Consider the following 18,392-nt stretch of genomic DNA (forward strand, 5'->3'; position numbering starts at 1 on the left):
GCAATAACAGGATTCTTCATTTTCTTTGTCTCTAAGCCTTCACTCTTGATCTCCCATCACCCTCCTTTTTTGCATCTTCCTTTTATTGTTGTACATGACTGGCTTTTGTTTTATCAACTGCGTGTCTATTCTGTCAATAGGCCACAAAGATTTTCCACCTGCTGTTTAAAAGCATGGTTAACTTTTTTGAAGGCCAGACACACTATTAAGAACAAGTTTACATGTTAAGGACAATTCTTTAAGATAGTCTTAAAGTGTCAGAGTAAGCTGCTTCAAGATCTAAAGGACCACCATATGAACATACAGATGCAGATAAATCTTTATTGCCTTCACTTTGTTTTTCAAAAATGAGCATTGGATATTTAATACGTAGTAGTTTTATACCTTTCTATGTACAACATTACATCTGCATATTTTAATAGTAATGAAGTTAGTGACACTTTGATAACTCAACACAGTGTATTTATAAAATGATTTTTTTTTTTTTTTTTTTTTTAATCAAAATACACTTTTCACTGGGATAAATAAATACAATCCAGCCAGACCCACCTATCCAAAGTTAAAGATTAACTCTGGTAGATTCAATGTAGTACATAGTCCATTAACTACGATGTTTGCCCTCTTTATCCCCCAATGATGCTCATCTTCTGGGGTACGAAATCACTAATTTTTCTCTGGTGTCACGATCTCATTCAACATCATCTTCAGCTAAGCTCTGTGCACTTACAATTCTCTGCAGAAAGAAGAAAGAGTCTTATTCACTTCACATAAAATTGTCACCAGATAATCTGTTATAAAACAATGAAATTTTATATTCAACATTAAACAGCTGAATCGTTACATGAACATTAAAAGATTGTCAAAAATTACAGTTTAGCATCTATTTCACAGGGATTTTTGGAGTCACCTTTGGAAAAACAAAATACTTTACAAAGCTACTGCCAGATAAGTAACATCTCTTATTAGGAATCAAGTAATCACTTCTGTGCGTACAACAAAATAGATTATTTATTATTACTTGCTACTCCTGTTCAGAGAAAATTTGTTACCCATTGTTATGGTGCCTTCCATTCCAAAGTCTACAGATTACCAACATACTTTGCAACTAAAATATAGCCATGCCTGGCTTGAAGTGTGGCAACTACGTAGCATATAGGACAACTACACAACTGGTTGAGGAGTGTGTCATGGAGGACACTGGAGCAATCCCAATCTACTATCCATACAGACTAGACAGGAGCTCGGTTAATTTATTACCCCAGACACAGCCTCCCACATAGTACACTCCTTCTGAAAGGAAGGGGCATTTTGAACCTAGAGCTACAAGGAATAAATACCCTACTGCATCTTAAGCTACTCGTTCACCTAAGTTAGAAGTAGCTGTTCATAGAGCAATCAGCTTGTAAATTTCCCCCCTCTGGAGCTTGTTTTAAACTAAAAAAATGAAGAGACTAAAATTCTGACACTAAAGCTGTGGCACACTTTTTTAAGCTTGAGATCCAAAAATATGAAATGACATCTTTTTAGTTTTGATGTTTCAGTTCAGCTGATGTAGTCTGTGTTATAGCTAGTCAAAGACTTATAATCTTTTTTTTTTTTTTTTTTTTTTTTAAGAGGTTAACATGCATTTAAAATAAAATACCTCTCTTCTGGGTGAAAGAGGAAATGAGGTTCTAGTCATTTAGGGAATCTTACCTGGTAATATAATAAATCAAATACATATTTGACACTGGACTGTTTCTGGCACTTGACAAAAATATTTACTTACATCCCCAGCACTACTACTTATGCTTATTTTGAGTTTCAGTGGGAAAAATAAATCACTTATTTTATATTAGCAATGATTTTTGCCTTCCTAGTGAAACCAGAGAAACAGCCCTTTAAAAAAAAAAAAAAATCACTTTCTACTCCTCTTGGAGAAATGCAGTTAAAATTACTTCCACTTCCCCATACGTACCTGGCTAATTGTTGGGAGTTTAGTAAGAAGCATCTGGAACACTGGTGGAGGAAGAGTCTGCTGTAAAACTTGTAATAACTGCTGTGGCTGTCCACACACAGCAATGGCATTTGTCAAGTGGTCGACACCTTTCTCATATTCACCTACAAGACAAAAGGTTCCTTTTTAAAAAAAATTGTGCTTTTGGTGCAGAATGTTTCTTTCTTTGCCTTGTAGAAGTAAACTGCAAATGCTGCTGAAGAAATATTCCCACTTTAACTCCCCACACTTATTTGAATCTTTCAAACTCCAAAGCTGTCTAACCAGGTCAGATACAACTATTTTCATTTCCAAGAGCTAATTGGAATAGGAGGCATCCACCCACTAATTTCTACTAGCCTAACAAACATCCTAACCCCACCTTACATATACTGACACAAGCACACACTCTAAATACAGAAATGAGTTTTAAAGAACTCTCAAGGGGTGAGAGATTTAACGGTGGGGGTCTACTACAGACCTCCTAACCAGGGAGAAGAGCTTGACCAGGAATTCTTAGATCAGCTCACAGAGGTAATGAAGGCTAAAGATGTGGTAGTCATGGGGGACCTGAACTTCCCGGATATCTGCTGGGAGGAGCAGTCAGCCAGGTCTGACCGCTCACGTAGGTTCTTAGAGTGCAGGACCTCCATCTAACCCAGGAGGTGCACAGCCCCACCAGGGGGATGCCTTGTTGGACCTAGTGCGGCCACAGGCAATGACCTGGTGAGGGGGCTGCGGGTGCTCTACCACCTGGGCGACAGCGATCATCGCCTGCTGGAATTTACCATCCAGTGCAAGGTGGCAAGGGGATGCAGTAAGACAGCAGCCCTAGACTTTAGAAGGGCAAACTTTAGCGAGCTAAGGAGGATAGTTGAGGATGTGCTGAGGTCCCAGAGGGGAGGGGAACCAGATGTCCAAGGAGAGTAGTTGCTCCTTAAGGGAGCGATCCTCCAAGCACAAAGGAAGGTAATCCCAATGAGGATCAAAGGGAGCAGGAGAGCACACAAGCCTCCATGGCTCACCAAAAGTATCCGAGAATGTCTCCTTGCTAAAAAGGAGGTGTATACCCAATGGAAAGAAGGGGTCATCACCAGGGATGACTATTCTGCAGTTGCTCGGGGATGCAGGGGGGCAGCTAGGAAGGCCAAGGCAAAGATGGAATTAGGACTAGCTTCTCAGATAAAGGACAATAAGAAGTTCTTTTTTAAATACATAGGGGGCAAAAAGAAGGTCCCGGGTAACGTGGGGCCCTTGCAGGACATGCTGGGAAATCTGGTCATCACACCAGATGACAAAGCTAACATGTTTAACGGTTTCTTTGCCTCTGTCTTCTTAAGTAGGGACCAGGGCAGCCACCTCCCTGCTGGGCCCCTCTCGGGCCCCAGGGGAGGCACACTTGGGCCAAATGTTAGCGTGGATTTAGTTAGGGAGCTTCTGGAGGGGCTTCTACCCTTCGTGGAAAAGACTCCAAGATGAACATGGGCCAGCAGTGTGGGGATGCAGTCAGGAAGGCCAACCGTACCTTGTCATGCATCCACAGATGCATCTCAAGCAGGTCCAAAGAGGTGATCCTCCCCATCTATGCGGCACTGGTCAGGCCGCAACTGGAGTACTGCGTCCAGTTCTGGGTGCCGCACTTCAAGAGGGATGTCGACAGCATGGAGAGGGTCCAGAGGAGAGCCACTCGCATGATCAGGGGACAGCAGGGCAGGCCCTATGAGGAGAGGCTCAGGGACCTGAACCTGTTCAGCCTACAAAAGAGAGGGCTGAGGGGGGATCTAGTGGCCTGTTATAAACTAGTCAGGCGGGATCAGCAGGCATTGGGGGAGTCCCTGTTCCCCCGAGCACCGCCAGGAGTGATGAGGAATAACAGTCACAAGCTGGCAGAGGGTAGGTTTAGGCTAGATATCAGGAAGCGCTACTTCACAGTCAGGGCGTCTAGGATCTGGAACCAACTTCCAAGAGAGGTGGTCCTGGCTCCTACCTTGGGGATTTTTAAGAGGAGGTTGGCTGAACATCTTGCTGGGGTTGTATGACCCCAGTATTGTTTCCTGCCATGGCGGGGGGGGTGGGGGTGGGGGGGTCAGACTAGATGATCTACTCAGGTCCCTTCCGACCCTAGAAACTATGATTACAGATTTTAGAAATGCCTGCTATCTTAAAGGTTTTTTTTAAGTAAAAGGAAGTGTTGCCTCAACTAAGCTGACATCCTACTGATACCATCTCAGCAGGAGTCCCATTTATTGTTGCAGAGTAAAACTGCACAACTACATTTCCCAGCAGAAAGTGCTGGATGCCAGTTTCAGGGTTATTCTACATATTACATTAAATGATCAAGGTTCTTTGGGGACATGGGATATCTTTCATTAGGTCAACTAAATAGTTGGAAAAAATGTTCTTGCAAGCTTTCAGGGACAAACACCCTACTTTTTGTTCCCAAAAGCTTGCCAAGAAAAATTTTTCCAACTATTTAGTTGGTCCAATAAAAGATATCACATTTACCCAAAGAATCTTGTCTGCCTATGTCCTTATACCAACACGGCTACAACCAACACCCGAAAACATTAAACAGTTACTTTCACAATTTGGAAGCTGAGTTTTAAAAGGAAAGTCAATTCTTCCACTGTTTTCAGACCAAGAGTAGATTCTTATATGACAGCAGTTTTTTTCATTATTAGATGGGACTTTATTTTACAGTGGTTTGAGGTTTACCCAAACTATTCAATACTGTGCAGAAAGTTAGTTATAACTGCTTAATTCCCAACCTGTGTTAGTTCTACCCTTCATGGAAAAGACTGTTAACCTCTAAGTAACTACAGTATAGACCAAACAAACTGCAAGAGAAATCTGTTACAGCAAATTATATATAAAGAAAGAACAGAATATTAAATTATTTTGAACTAGATTTGTTTAAATAGTTGTTGCATATTTTAAAAATTGCCACATTTACTCAAATACAAGATAAGTATTTTTATATTATTCATGCCCCCCTTGATCCTGTTGGCACAGGGAAAAAAAGAGCCCCTCCGTCTTATAATCGCATACAAGGAAATCTTGCTAAACACAATGTCTATCATTAAACTCCTGCCAGAAGCAGCCTGTGCTCAAGCAGTGGAAACCAAATCTCAAGTTGATTAAATGCAGCCAACACTGAGCATGACTACAAAACATAGCCCACATTGGGCAAACATGCTGATGGGAACTTATCACAAAAATCGATTAATGCAGCCTATCTGCATAAAATATGTGGTAGTGCCCATTAAGCACAGTCCCCCTCAGCGCTGACTCTTTTTCCAAGTCATGGTGAGCTACTACACTGCATACATTTTTACTTCGTCTTCACTCTCACAGCTGAGCTGTGCCTTTCTTTCCTATTTTCAATGATTCCTGTTTCTTCACCAGTCTTAAATGCCTGGCAGGCTGGAAAACGTCACCAAAAGGGGCCCCAAACGGTTCACCTAGAATCCCTCTTGAAGTCCCCTCTCAAACTAGAACATACGATTAGTGTGGCCTCACTCTCCACGAGGTGAAGCTAGACCAGGTAGCCCTGCACCTCATCTGCATTTAAATTTTGGAGCATCTCAGGACACAAGACAAAAGCACCCAGTTCCAGTCATGAGTGGGAGGCTAATTAGCTAGGGCTGCACTGAAAATAATTTTGTACCTATACCAACGGCCAAAACATTTAGTTAACATACTTATGCCAGGACACAATAGCATATAAAACTCTTCCTGGAGATACTCCCTTTTTCAAAAAATTCTTTGTTTTAATTATTTTTGCAATACCTACCTTGTGCTAGTAATTCCTCACCAAGCTGGATCTCTTCAAGAAAGAATTTTTGCACAGCTTCGGCATCTTTTAGATCAGGGAGCTGTAACAAGGAATCAAATTAGCAAGACAGCCCACAAGAAAGCTGATAAACAAAACAGAGAAAAGTTCAATTTAAAACAAAAATAAAAAGCTATTCATTTTTACAGAAATATATGAAATAGGATTAAGTACTACCATCTTACACATCTAAAATGTACTGCTACATGAGATTTGTATGAATATTTCTAAGGTCCTTGGCAGATGTTAAAAATAACAGTGTGATTGGAATATGAAGATTTTTATGCCCCATCCCAAACATCATGCTTCCTGCCATGCCACACATGCCACTAGGGCTGCCTGAAGCCTGATCCTGTGGGTCACGCAATGGGCAGCTGTGTCCTGGACACTGGGGCTATCCCATGACCAATCCCAACACTCAGTTGAACACAGGGACTTGGCAAGGGGCAGAGAACATAGGGATTTGGCATGGGGCAGACCCTTGGGTCTGGGATACAGCTGGCCCCAGTGCAAACTCAAGGATCAGGCTAGTGATAGGCCCTAGTCTCCAAACAGGACCCAGGACTGCCCCATACTGGATCCTGAGGTGAGAATCAGATGCAGGGTAGCCCTAGAACTAAAAGGCTTGCATGCAGCCCAGAGGGGCTGCACACATGATGTTTAAAAGCCCAGGGCAGGGTAGGATCCCCACTTCTGGATTCCCAGCGTCCTGAGTCTGCACTACATGTATAGCACAGTTGGGCTGCATGCCTGTTCTTTTGGAGCTGAGGCCACCCGAAGCCCAATCCCACAGTGGGATTAGGACTACAGCTACATTCCAGACCCCAGACCAGATCCCAACACTCAGCTAAGCATCCAGATAGGGTATATATAATGCATCTCTGGGTTCCAAGGCTGTCCGCTGTTCCATCCCAAGGATTGGGCTGTGTCCTGGACCGGCTGGTTACAAACTATCTGATCCACTGCATAGGGGGTACAGGGCAAGGCTACAAATATGCCAGTGGTGGAAGAAGCACAGCAGCTTCCTGTCCACAGCATTTTTAAATGCCCTGTCCTGCACCTCACAAGCAGGCAGTAGAGCAAGTATGATGGCAGTCAATTTAAAGTGCCATAGAAACCAAACACAAAGATGTTCTACATTTTATGATGCTATAAATTTGCTGAACATGTGGCATGTTACAATTTATGGCACAATGAGGGTGCAATTAACATGTTAATAAGGTGATAAATGTAACATCTGTCAACGCCCTAAAAATCATACACAAGTTCTTTAAATCACTGGGGGCCAGCCAATCTTTTTTGCCACAAGGTAAGCCCTGCACCCTTTGAGTACCACCCAAACCCCCTTCCTCTGCCTGATCTGTTGCTCTGCTTTCTGCTCCATGTTTGTCCTGGGGGCTCTGGTTTCTGTTCCCTCCCTGATCCATTGCATATCACATACAAAGGTTTCCTGTGCCATTTGTGGGACATGTGCCACGGCTCGGCCACCCCTGCCTTAAGCACATTATTTCATGTCCCACCATAATAATGCAATGCTGATGTTATAAAGGAATTTAAACTACAATGATTTGTAAAAGAGTATACTTGGAATGTCTATGAAAGACTAAACATTTTGGGCAACACTGGTTTATTTCTGACACTGTACATCAGAGAGATTCACCAGTAAGAAGAAAAAAGATGTTATCAAATCCAAAACTTGAACAGAAAGTTACCTATCATTTATTTGGTAGTGCGTGAGTGATGCTGTAGCCGTAATGGTCCAGAAATTATTCTACAGGCAATGATTTCTTAAGAATTGTATCTTTTATTGGACCAGCTACATAGTTGGGATAAATCCTGACAAGCTTTCGAGTGAAAGACCTGATGAAGAGTATCTTACACTTGAAATCTTGTCAAGCTTTATCCCAACTACAGAGCTGGTCCAATTAAAAGTATCACCCTAAGAAATCCTTGCCTCTCCCATTATTTATCCAGAAGTCAAGTCACACAACTTGTAACCTCTTAGCAATCTGTAAACCTTCATAGTCCTTAAGGACATAATACCAAGCAGGTTTTCATAATGCTGAACTCAATAGGAGTTTAACTATGCCACACCTCCTGGAGCTGGAACAGTCATACAAAAGTCCCTACGTGTGGCTATTTATAGAAGCTGAGAAACAGAACAGTGCATATTGCAAGAGGGCTGCATGCGTTGGAAGTAAGAACAAGGATAGCACCCTCTAAACATATTCCACTTACAAATAAACCTGGTACAAATGCAACATCTTTATAAATAGTATTGCATAAATTAACACAGTATTACCTTGGAAAGCCCTGCTCTCTCTTTGGCAAGCTTCTGTTTCTTCCTTCCTGTAGAGAACAAAAACATCATATGTTTTTCATCTATAATTATAAAATATATTTTCAGCTTTTACTTCAAAACAATGAACAGGGCAAAGTTATTTTCAAAATAAAGGAACTTGTAATCACAATTACTAAACGGTTGGAGGAGGAAAATGGTTGATGAAGGATTATAACCTACTCCCTGCCAGAATTACCACTAAACCCTCTAAACAGGTAGCAAGTGAAAAATGCTTTAGCTGAGAAATCTGCTGTTCTCTGAGTATGAATTGCATTCTATGCAGTTTCTCTCTCTCATGTTATCTGCAATCCACCAAAGAAGTGAGTGTTGATACTGGGCATACTGTTCTTCTCTCACCGACTGTACCAAGTATACAGCAAACAGTAAGTCGAGCCCTGTGTCCTATCAAGGCAAGGAGGAAAAAAAGTGAAACATCAACCGCACAGATTATTACATTATGGGTCTGGGATTCCTTTACGTCAATGCCTAGCCTTCACAACTAGAAGATTTTCGTTTGAAATTCAAGACCTTGAGCCACATAAGCTCTATATACAGCCTGCTGGGTAACTGCAGAGTACAAAGGTCCAAAGACGCTTACAGGCTGAAGAACAAAACATCAAAAGAACTTCCCCAACAATTTTATCTAAGGCTTAGCAACTGGTAAAATAGGCTTGAGCAAGAAGCACCTTTCTATCCCTCCATCTCGCCTCCTCCAAAACATAAATACGTGGATTATATAAAACAGTTGAAAAGGGACCAACATTTAAGGGTCAATCAGCCAGCACAGGACCAAAGCAGTAAGTTGCAGTAAAAAGCTGTACTATGCTACAGGTATACTGGCATACTTAAAAACAGTAAGTCACACGAGCATTAATGCACTTGCATTGGTATATAGCTGTTTTACACTAGTATTAGATTATTATATAGTTATTCCCTTTATTGTCCAAGTCTAAATTATGTCTACACTAGGGCTTTTATTAGCATAAATATTTTAACTAAGGTTCTCCCCACCACCACCACCCCATTCCCACCTAAAAGTTATACCAATAATACTTTAAAAATACAGACCAAGTCCTAAGTGTACTAGCTCAGCTATTCTCAAAACCCAGTCACAGAACACTGGACTTGACAAAGAAAAAAAACTGGTCATGTAGCACTGATTTGCTCCTTAATACAATTTAGCAGCTGAAAGCAAGCTAAAAATACATTAGCATACATGTAAGCAACTGCTTTAATAGCTATAAATGTGTTAGGAATGGGAGGTGGTCTGCACTGTAAAGATATCTGTGAACATCTAAACAAGCTGACAACCTAATGTATGAAAACTGGAGCTCTACAAGCTATGTCTTCTATGGAAAGCATTTTAAAAGTTCAAATGCTGTCAGAACGACCTGGACATACTGGAAAAATGGTCTGAAATGAATCAGGCGAAATTCCACAAGGACAAGTGAAAAGGCCTGCATTTGGAATACAATACTGTACTGACCTGAAACCAAGACGATATCTAATTATTGGGTGTTCATCTTAAATTTGTTTCTAAACACAGAATATTTATAACCTAGCTATTGGAGGGCCATCTTAAATTCACCCCCTTCCAGCAACCACTGCAGCATGGCAAGCAGCACAAGAGTCAAGTGACCTGGCCCCTGCCACCCTCACCACTTCCCCCCTCTGCTGCCTGTGCCCCACCATATCTTGCCGCTATCTGCCTGCCCCTCACCACCTACCACCCTTACCACTTACCCACTCTGCTGTCTGCACCCCCACCATCCCCTGATCATTTCAGCCTGACCCCCCCCGTTCACTTATCTTGGCCCCTGCTCCCACCTGAACCCCCTTAGCACTTACCTGCCTTGACCTCCCCCAGCCCCTGCCTGACTATGCAGAAGCAGTGGTGGCGACTTCAGCTCCAGCCTCAGCCCTACCGTGTGGCCCTGGGGCTGCTACCACCATCATGTGGCCAGGAAGGGGCTGGAGGTAACATGCACTCCAGGCTCTGGGCTAGAGCCAGAGGGTAAGCACCGGCAACAGTGTGAAGCAGAGGCACAGAGAACAAGGTGGGGGCCGTTACTGTGGTTCCAACTGTGACCCCAACCTACAGTAAGGGCCTGAGTCACAACACCTGCCTGCCTACAACAACTTGTACTCAGCTCCAGGACAGGCTCCACACCCCACCCCACCCCCAAATGCTGAAGGTGGGGGGAGGGGGAAGTCATCTTGAATTCACAAAAATATAGTAATTGCACACAGGCAGGCAAGCTTCCTTGGGTAGATGTGATATATTTTATTAGATCAACTAAACAGTTGGAAAAAAAGTTCTTTGCCAGCTTTTGGGCACAAACACCCTTCTTCAGGCAGTAGGAAACTTTTCTGCTGTTCTTGTGTTCTCCAATGTTGAAAAATGCAAATAAGTGTCACTGCACACACAAATACAGCCTGAGAGATGACTGGCTAGGCTGCAGTACTGCAGAAAAGTACCTGGGGGCTACACTATGCCAACAATGTGCTCTTGCTGCCAAGAAAAGCCAATAGCATCCTAGGTTATATTAACAGGCATGGGTTTTTTTGTAAATCAAGGGCAGAGATTCTGCTGCTCTACTCAGCACTGGTGAAGCCTCACTTGGAGTATGTATCTAGTTTTGGTCTCCACACTACAAGAAAAGTAGTTGGCTGCAATTCCTGATTTTCAAAGAAAGCAATTTCAAAACAAAAGCTAGAAAATGTTTGGAGTCTCTATACCCCAAAGGCACCACCAGACGATGCACAAGATAACTCCAGGATGTACCAGTCAAGCTCAGTGCGAGTTACTGTACAAAAAAATTAGTGTGCATATACACCTAGACCAAGAGCTGTTCACATCACTTACAAAGGATGAAGAGCCCCACAAGCTAATGATACTGTTTCTTTTATAGGAGAAAATTTTGATTTAAGCTGAAAAAAGCCACTGTCAGATTTCCAAACTACACATGCAAGAGAACGATGCAGAGAGGTTTTAACTATGCATTTGACAGAGTTTCAGATCTACAAGCTATAGTGGGTTTTTTGGGGGGTTTTTGTTTGGGTTTTTTTTGGGGGGGGTGCGGTTTACACATCTATATAGTATAAACTCACTGGGCCCAGCAATTAGAGACCAAACCACTAGTACCTGGATAGCAAGGGGCATGGTAACTAAAAACTAAGGGTGCCTATACACATGCATCAAGGCTGCTCTGACACACTGTAATTACGGTGTAGAGCAGACGATTAATCAAGCCTGCTGCGCTCCAGCAGACTCTGGCGTCACATGCATCAGCATCCCCATGCTGAAAAATAGCAGCAGAGGCGCTTTAACTAAAGCTCATTCAACAAGCTTTAGCTAAAACACCCCTGCTGTTATTTTTCAGTGAGGGGGTGCTGACCCATGTGATGTTCAAGGTGTTTTAATTCATAGCAGCTCCTAGAGCTGCTCTAATTAAAATGCCCCTGTGCGCACGCACACACACTTCCCAGAGCATGTGTATAAACACCCTAATAGGTTGGAAAAACTTAGTAGCTACTCCATACAAACTTAAAGGGAAATCAAAACTTTCGCTCATTCTAAAAAGAGATGGATTCTTTGGGGGTTTTTTGTTTTGTTTTATACTACACAGAATTATACATTTCACTGAAGAATTTTTGGTCAATAATAGAAATCCCAAATGCATCTACCTAAAAGATCGTACTGACTGTACTTTCACACAATAGTTGCTTCATAAATCAACAAACCAGAGCCACAGCATAGAGCAGGGGCGGGCAATTATTTTGGGCAGAGGGCTGCTTATTGAGTTTTGGCAAGCCATCGAGGGCCACATGACAGGCAGCCCAGGGCAGATAAATATTCATTTTCTAAATTTTTTAGGTGCCCCGTGGGACGGATAGAATGGCCTGGAAGGCTGCACCTGGCCCTCGGACCGCATTTTGTCCACCCCTGGCACAGAGACTGTGTTTGTGGTCTTGCTCAATAATCTTTCCCTGGAGATCAACACGGAAACTGTGTCCTGCTGATTTTAATAGATCTTTCAGCAGTCTTTGATCCAGTTGACTTAGAGGTGCTGCTAAAGCATTTATATAACCTTGTAGGTATTCATAGGACCATTCTACATTGGTTCCACTCTTTCCTAGCAGGAAAACTTCAGAGGGGGATGATAGGTGTGTGCTCATCGCTCCTTGGGATCTTTCCTATGGAGTCCATCTTGTCACTCTTCCTATTCCATGTGTACGTGAGGCTGCTAGGTGAGACTGCAGAGATCTGGCGTGAGGGATCATCAGTATGCTGATGACATCGAGCTCTACCTCTCATTCCCATCTGACCCACACCAGTTTCAGTCTTCTTCTGTTGCCTGGCTGCGGTTGGAGAGTGGATGTGGGTGAACTACTTGAAACTGAATCCAAACAAGACAAGAGATGATGGTGATGGGCAAACCACGTGATAAAAGACACCTATCACTGATGGAGTTCAGCCTCCCTTGTCATTCAGGTTCACGACCTTGGGGTGGCTTCTGCATTCGGATCTTCAAGTGGAAGCAGTGGCTAAGAGCACCTTTCACCGACTCCATCTGGTAAGAAGGCTGCAACACTTTCTTTCAGATTCAGATCTGGCCACCACCATCCACACCTTCCAAAAAGCTAGATTATTGCAATGTAGTATTCTTAAGTAAGACTACCCTTGAAGACCATGTGAAAGCAGCAGCTGGTGCAGAACACAGTAGTCCACTTTCTGATTGAAGTGTGTCACCAGGAGCACATAACTCCAGTGCTGTAAAGCCTGCATTGACTCCCAAAAGCCTTCCAGGAGAAATTCATGGTGCTGGTTTTGACTTATAAGACCCTAAACAGTATGGGCCCTACATACTTAAGGGACTCCCTTTTCCCTTATGCCCCACTGCAATCCCTACGGTCAGCTGTGAGCAAGCTCCTGCAACCACCGCTTGGCATGGGAAGTTATTCTCAGCGATCACTCCTCAGCTCTGGAACTCATTCCCCATTAGGGACCACCAGAGCCCAAGCCTGGATTTCAGAAGCACTATTTGGGCAAGTGGTTAGTAAACAAACCTAGGCTGAGATACTGTTTAGGGCAGTGATTCCCCAAGACTGGAATGAGCATGCTAGTGCAATGCTGTGAGATCCCCCATGTGAGAAGGTAAATGTTTTTCCCCATTTGGCACCTTAGACCTGCCCCAGCTACCTGCTGCCTCAAGGAAGCCCCTGCGTTCGTTGCACCTCTCTCCCTACACATACACTCCCAGCAGCCACTCTACTGCAGCTGGACAGCTGGATGAACGTGCACAGGGTACTTTGCAGCCCAGCTCAGCTCCTCCACTTCTCCCATGCTCTTGGGGCCACAGGAGCAGCCTGAGCAGCAGAGACTGCCCTTGCCTGTTGAGATATAGACTAGGGGTGGGAGGAGGGAGATGGGAGAAAGAGCAGGGTACAGAAATGTGAGCTCCTAACCCTGTGGTCCATAAGTGGCACAAAATAAATCAGCAATTCTGAACTTTCAGCCTCAAGGCCCCCCTCCATTTCTTTTCTGAATTCAGATCTTTTGGTGGCTATCAACTTGGGTCCCATAAAATTCAGAAAAGTTACAGTTTTTAGGGTTTGTTTTTTAACATTATATCTGAGCACTGGCATGATTTTCTCTGGCAGGGGAATGCAGTTTGCTAAATGTTTAACACACATCTCCACACACCCCTACACACACCTTTTCAAGTGTCAGAGTGAAGTCTGCTGCCAATTTTAATCCAGAAAAAAGTATGCTCCAGGTATCAAGAGTTTGGGAAACACTGATATAGGAGGTCTCCATCTTATACTGGTATTCTAGTTTCTATTTAAGTTGTTTTATCATTCTCCTGTTTGTAAGTATTCTGTTTCTGGATGGCATATAAATCAAATAAAAAAATATCATTTCTTAAAACCCAGCTGTAAGGACTAGGCATCAACAACTTAAAATACTCAAAAGAGTTCAAAGATTAGCGATCCTGGAAGTAGCACATAATATGCATCCATGCTTTCCAATACTTGGGACAAGAAATATGCCCAACACAGCTATTTTAGTCTTTCTAAATTATTTGAAACCAAGAGTATACATGACATTCCTACATTCAGTCTGAGGTCAATTTGAACGAATTCTAAGAGGCTTTTGCTTTCAAACTGAACAGTAGTCAGTACTTTTTACTTTCAGGATGCATAGAAAAGAATGTATTTTTGCAGTGGGAGACATTTATTTTCACTTTAACCTTCCGAGTCCCTTGACTGTCATCTTAACACATTATAGGGAAAAGGAGATGTAGTACAGCTATGTTGGCCAGTGCGTTCTTGGTCTTCCCACTCAACCAGCTGGTACTGGACCGGTCACTGCCATTCATCTACCTAAGGAGAGTCCACTTGCAAATGGTCCTTGTACGTCCTCTAACACAGTAACACACAATACCAACTGGCTCAGGAGCCATGCAGGCAATCAGTATTAAGCCAAGACACACACCATACATAGCCCTAGGCAAACTGTGGCAAGCACACTTCTGTTTATAGGAAGGAAAGAAAAAAATACCATGCTTGCCCCACAATCAGAAGTGGCACATTATCCAAGACTGCAGGAAACGCACATCAGCACATGCAGCACAAACTTTTGACAACATTTTCTGCTGAGACTGCAGCTCTTTGCAACACTCATCCAGCATCATAAAAAAAAAAAATCATAAAATATCATATTGTTATCTATGGGCTGTTAGTTGTGAAGACCTATCACTTAGCAACAATACTTTTGTGTAAACATTTTATATTTCTCATGTATCAATGCACCTCCATTTGGTGAGAGCATTGCTATGACTGGCATTTCACTCTTACGTCTAACGTTTCAGAGAAGACACCTTATATCAGTGCTTTGCACATAGCCTGCTGTCTTTCAAATGACATTGACCTATTGAATGCTTCAACTTCAAGCACAATGGAATTTCTCTGCCTTTTTAGCAGGGATCAGTGGTTTACATTTACCAAAACAAATTTCATTGGAGAATCTCTAAACACTAAGACAGTTACTATTATCAAAACCAAACTTCTAATACAAGACTGAAGATCTGATAACAATTTATTCAGCTTCCTTACTCAACTGTTGTTTCTGAATGTCTTGGTATATTCTTTCCAACTGTTCTCTCAAAAAAAACCTATTTAATCTGTCTGACAGCCATTATTAGTACCCTGACGGATTTACTCCCAAAAGCAATTTGTTTCCTTCACATAAATCTGAAGTTGTGGGTTCTTTATCTACATCCAGTAATGAAAAAATTGTAATCTACAACATGGAATATGTTGTATTACTACAGAAATACTGTAATACATAGCCATAAACAAGACTGAGGAGAACAGGGATAAGGATGTAGCTTCTAAACAGATGTACAATGAGGTTGAGGAAGACCTTGAAGTAAAGGGAAGTACCAGCTGACCGGTCCAATACCAGCTGGTTGGGTGGGAAGACCAAAAAGGCTCTTTTTGCATTAGAGCCAATTCTCATTCAATAAGGCAAAAATGGAAAGCCAAAAAAATGAAAACCATGTAACACTGCAACATCCCAAACTTCTACTATTCTGAATGCTATTTAATAAATGTCTATTTTTAAGACTTCTGGATGTTGACTTTTTAGTCTGTAGTAGCTTGAATTTGATTCATTCCAAAATGAAGGCAGGCAGGCTATAACCAACTGATGCACCTTCCATTACAGAATGCCAATTACACGGTATCTGCTGTAAGGAATACATTGAAGTAGCATTCCTGCGGAAAAATGCCAAAATATAGAATAGATTTGACAGCTTTGTGTATTCACACCTATATTTGCTTTATATTTGCTTTACAAACTGCAAAACAATCAAGGCAGATTGACGTGTCATATATGAACTGTGATAATCAGGAAAGTAGGATTAGACAACACTGAAATATTTAAGAACTAGATTGCTGACTACATTTTTTTCATAGTGAGAAAAAAGAAAAAGAAATGTAAGTTACTTCTATGCCTCAAGGTATGTATCTGGCTTCTCTTGGCAATCAAGGGAACATTACATGTGCTGGATTCCACACTGGGGTTTGGTCTCTCACCAAAAGGCACCTAAGGGCTGGTTTGAGGACTCATAGCCACGTTCAGAGTTTCCTTTCGAAAATGTGGCTCAGTCACAGTGCTTAAAGCAGTATTTCTCAGCTGGGATTTGTGGCACCATGTGGTGCCTTGAGATCCTTACAGGAGTGCTGCAGGGTGCTATGTCACATCAGCACAAGTAGATGTGCAAACACAATTCACAAGATAAACCCTGAAATTTCAATTAGGAATCCAGAGTGTCAGAAACACTCTGCCCTTCTATGGGCTTCCTGTGGGCTTTACAATGGGGCAACTGCTCCAGTATTTTTCCATAGTCAAAAAACACGTTAAAGCTGAGAGCAGGCATTTTCCAAGAGGCACCTTGAGTCTAACACAGCTGAGAACTGCTGGCTTTGAGCAGCAATTTTCACCGGGGGTGCAGCTGGTTGTGTGGCTGGATGGCACCCAGGCTGCCTCAAGCTCCTTTCAGGGGCGCAATAAGGATTTGCGCCACAAACCCAGAGATTTCTATGATGAAGCCAGAGTTTCTTATACCAACATCCTATATTTCATCATTTCTAACTACAATGGTCTTGCCATTTGTTTCCAATACCTTCCTTCCCCTCGCTTTTTTTTATTTGCTAAGAAGGAGAACATGAATTTCACCATTTCACTCCTCTGATGGCCGCCTCAGAGACAGAGGCATGGGCAGCTACTAACACTGGCAAAGCGCTGAAAACTCTGTGTCCCCAGACCTGTAAGGCAGTGCCTGGGTGACAGATTGGTACAAGGGCAGTTCAGACAACCTCAGGACTCTATGCCCTCTGGAGTAGCAGTCTGCAACTTTTTTTTTTTTAAACCAGGTCCAATTTGTAAACATTAATGGCCAGTCTCCTCCCAGTGCCCATCACTTCCAACATGCTGCCCCCCCTGCAACCCCTAAGCCCAAGTGTGCATGTCTGTGTGTGGGGGGTGGAGGGAGGGGGTTGTGGGGCCCCAAGCAGCCCCTTGCGGCCTGGAGCTCAACCAGCCTGCAAGGGAAAAACCTGTGGTTTCCCACATTTGTCCCCTTTAAAGGCAAATCCATGTTTAAAGTTTGCAGATCCATTTCTGAAGCCTGATCACCCACCCTTTTTTTGTCACAACCCCCAGGTTGAGAAGCTCTACTCTGGAGGTCCCACCCCAACCTGGTGCTCTATGCAGGACCCAGTGAGCTTATACTAGAAATGCATAAACACTAGAGACAGTTGATGTAAAACTACACCAGGTGCTTAAAGTCCCTCTGCAGGCTTCGTCTGCACGTGCAGCTTGCAAACCCTACAGTGACTTTGCTCTCAACCGAAACCGAAAATTTTCTCCAGGAAAAAAACCCAGCGTCCGAGCTCCCTGGGCCCTTCCCAAGCCGGGGGGGGGGGGGGGGGGGGGGGGGGAATGTCGCAGGCTTGCCGCGCTGTGCCGTGCCATGCCGGGCGGGATGGGGGCAGGCCGGGCCTGCGGTCTCTGTGGCATTGCCTCTTACCCTGGCGACGCGGGCGGGGCCGCCAGGGGGGTTAGGAATGCGCGGGGGGGAGGAAAGGCCACGTGCCGCGCCAACGGCCGCGTCAGCGCGAGACCAGGTGGGGGGCGGGTGGACACTCACGCTCCCGCAGCCGGTTCTTGAAGTCGGGGTCGCTCCGCCGCTTGCGGTCGAAGTAGATGCAGTAGCCGATGAAGAGCGCCCCGCAGAGCCCCGCGGCGATGGCGCTCGTCTTGCCCACCATCATACTGCCTGGCAGCCCAGGAGCGGCCGCTCCTGCCTCGGCCTCGCGCCGCACAGGCACCTTGGGGCGGGCGGAGCGACAGGGAGAGAGCGAGGACCCGCGCTTCCGTCTCGCGTCATCGAGCCGCGCCGCGAGGCAGAGCTGCCCTGCTCAGTGCCTGCGGGCCTGCCCTGCGCGCATGCGTCAGGACCGCTCTCAGGCCGCCGGCACCACCATTTGCCGCCGCGCCCCGCACTACGCATGCGCCGGGCGAGCGTGGGAGGAAGAGTAGCTCTTAGGGTGCAAAGGTAGGGCGAGGGGCTGTAGGTTGGCTCAGGACCAAGGACCTTTTTTTCAGAGAAAATAATTGTTAGACGTGGGGAGCTGCATCTGCCTGGCCCCTCCGGGCTTTGCTCCTGTGTCAC

The 18,392-nt window shown here is 44.0% G+C and overlaps 1 protein-coding gene across 1 annotated transcript; it reads right to left on the reverse strand.

Moving 5' to 3' along the window:
* Positions 1-307: 307 nt before the first annotated feature.
* TOMM20 (translocase of outer mitochondrial membrane 20) lies at positions 308-18,090 on the reverse strand. The gene is made up of 5 exons (XM_090044382.1): positions 17,868-18,090; positions 8,110-8,156; positions 5,769-5,850; positions 1,958-2,100; positions 308-733 (listed from the first exon to the last, which is right to left on the reverse strand). Exons 1-5 carry the CDS (start codon positions 17,989-17,991, stop codon positions 689-691), a joined length of 441 nt encoding a protein of 146 aa, XP_089900508.1. The 5' UTR covers positions 17,992-18,090; the 3' UTR covers positions 308-688.
* Positions 18,091-18,392: the final 302 nt, after the last annotated feature.

The sequence above is a fragment of the Crocodylus siamensis genome, chromosome 1, assembly GCF_052110815.1.
Source record: "Crocodylus siamensis isolate JL-2025a chromosome 1, ASM5211081v1, whole genome shotgun sequence".
NCBI classification, from domain to species: domain Eukaryota; kingdom Metazoa; phylum Chordata; order Crocodylia; family Crocodylidae; genus Crocodylus; species Crocodylus siamensis.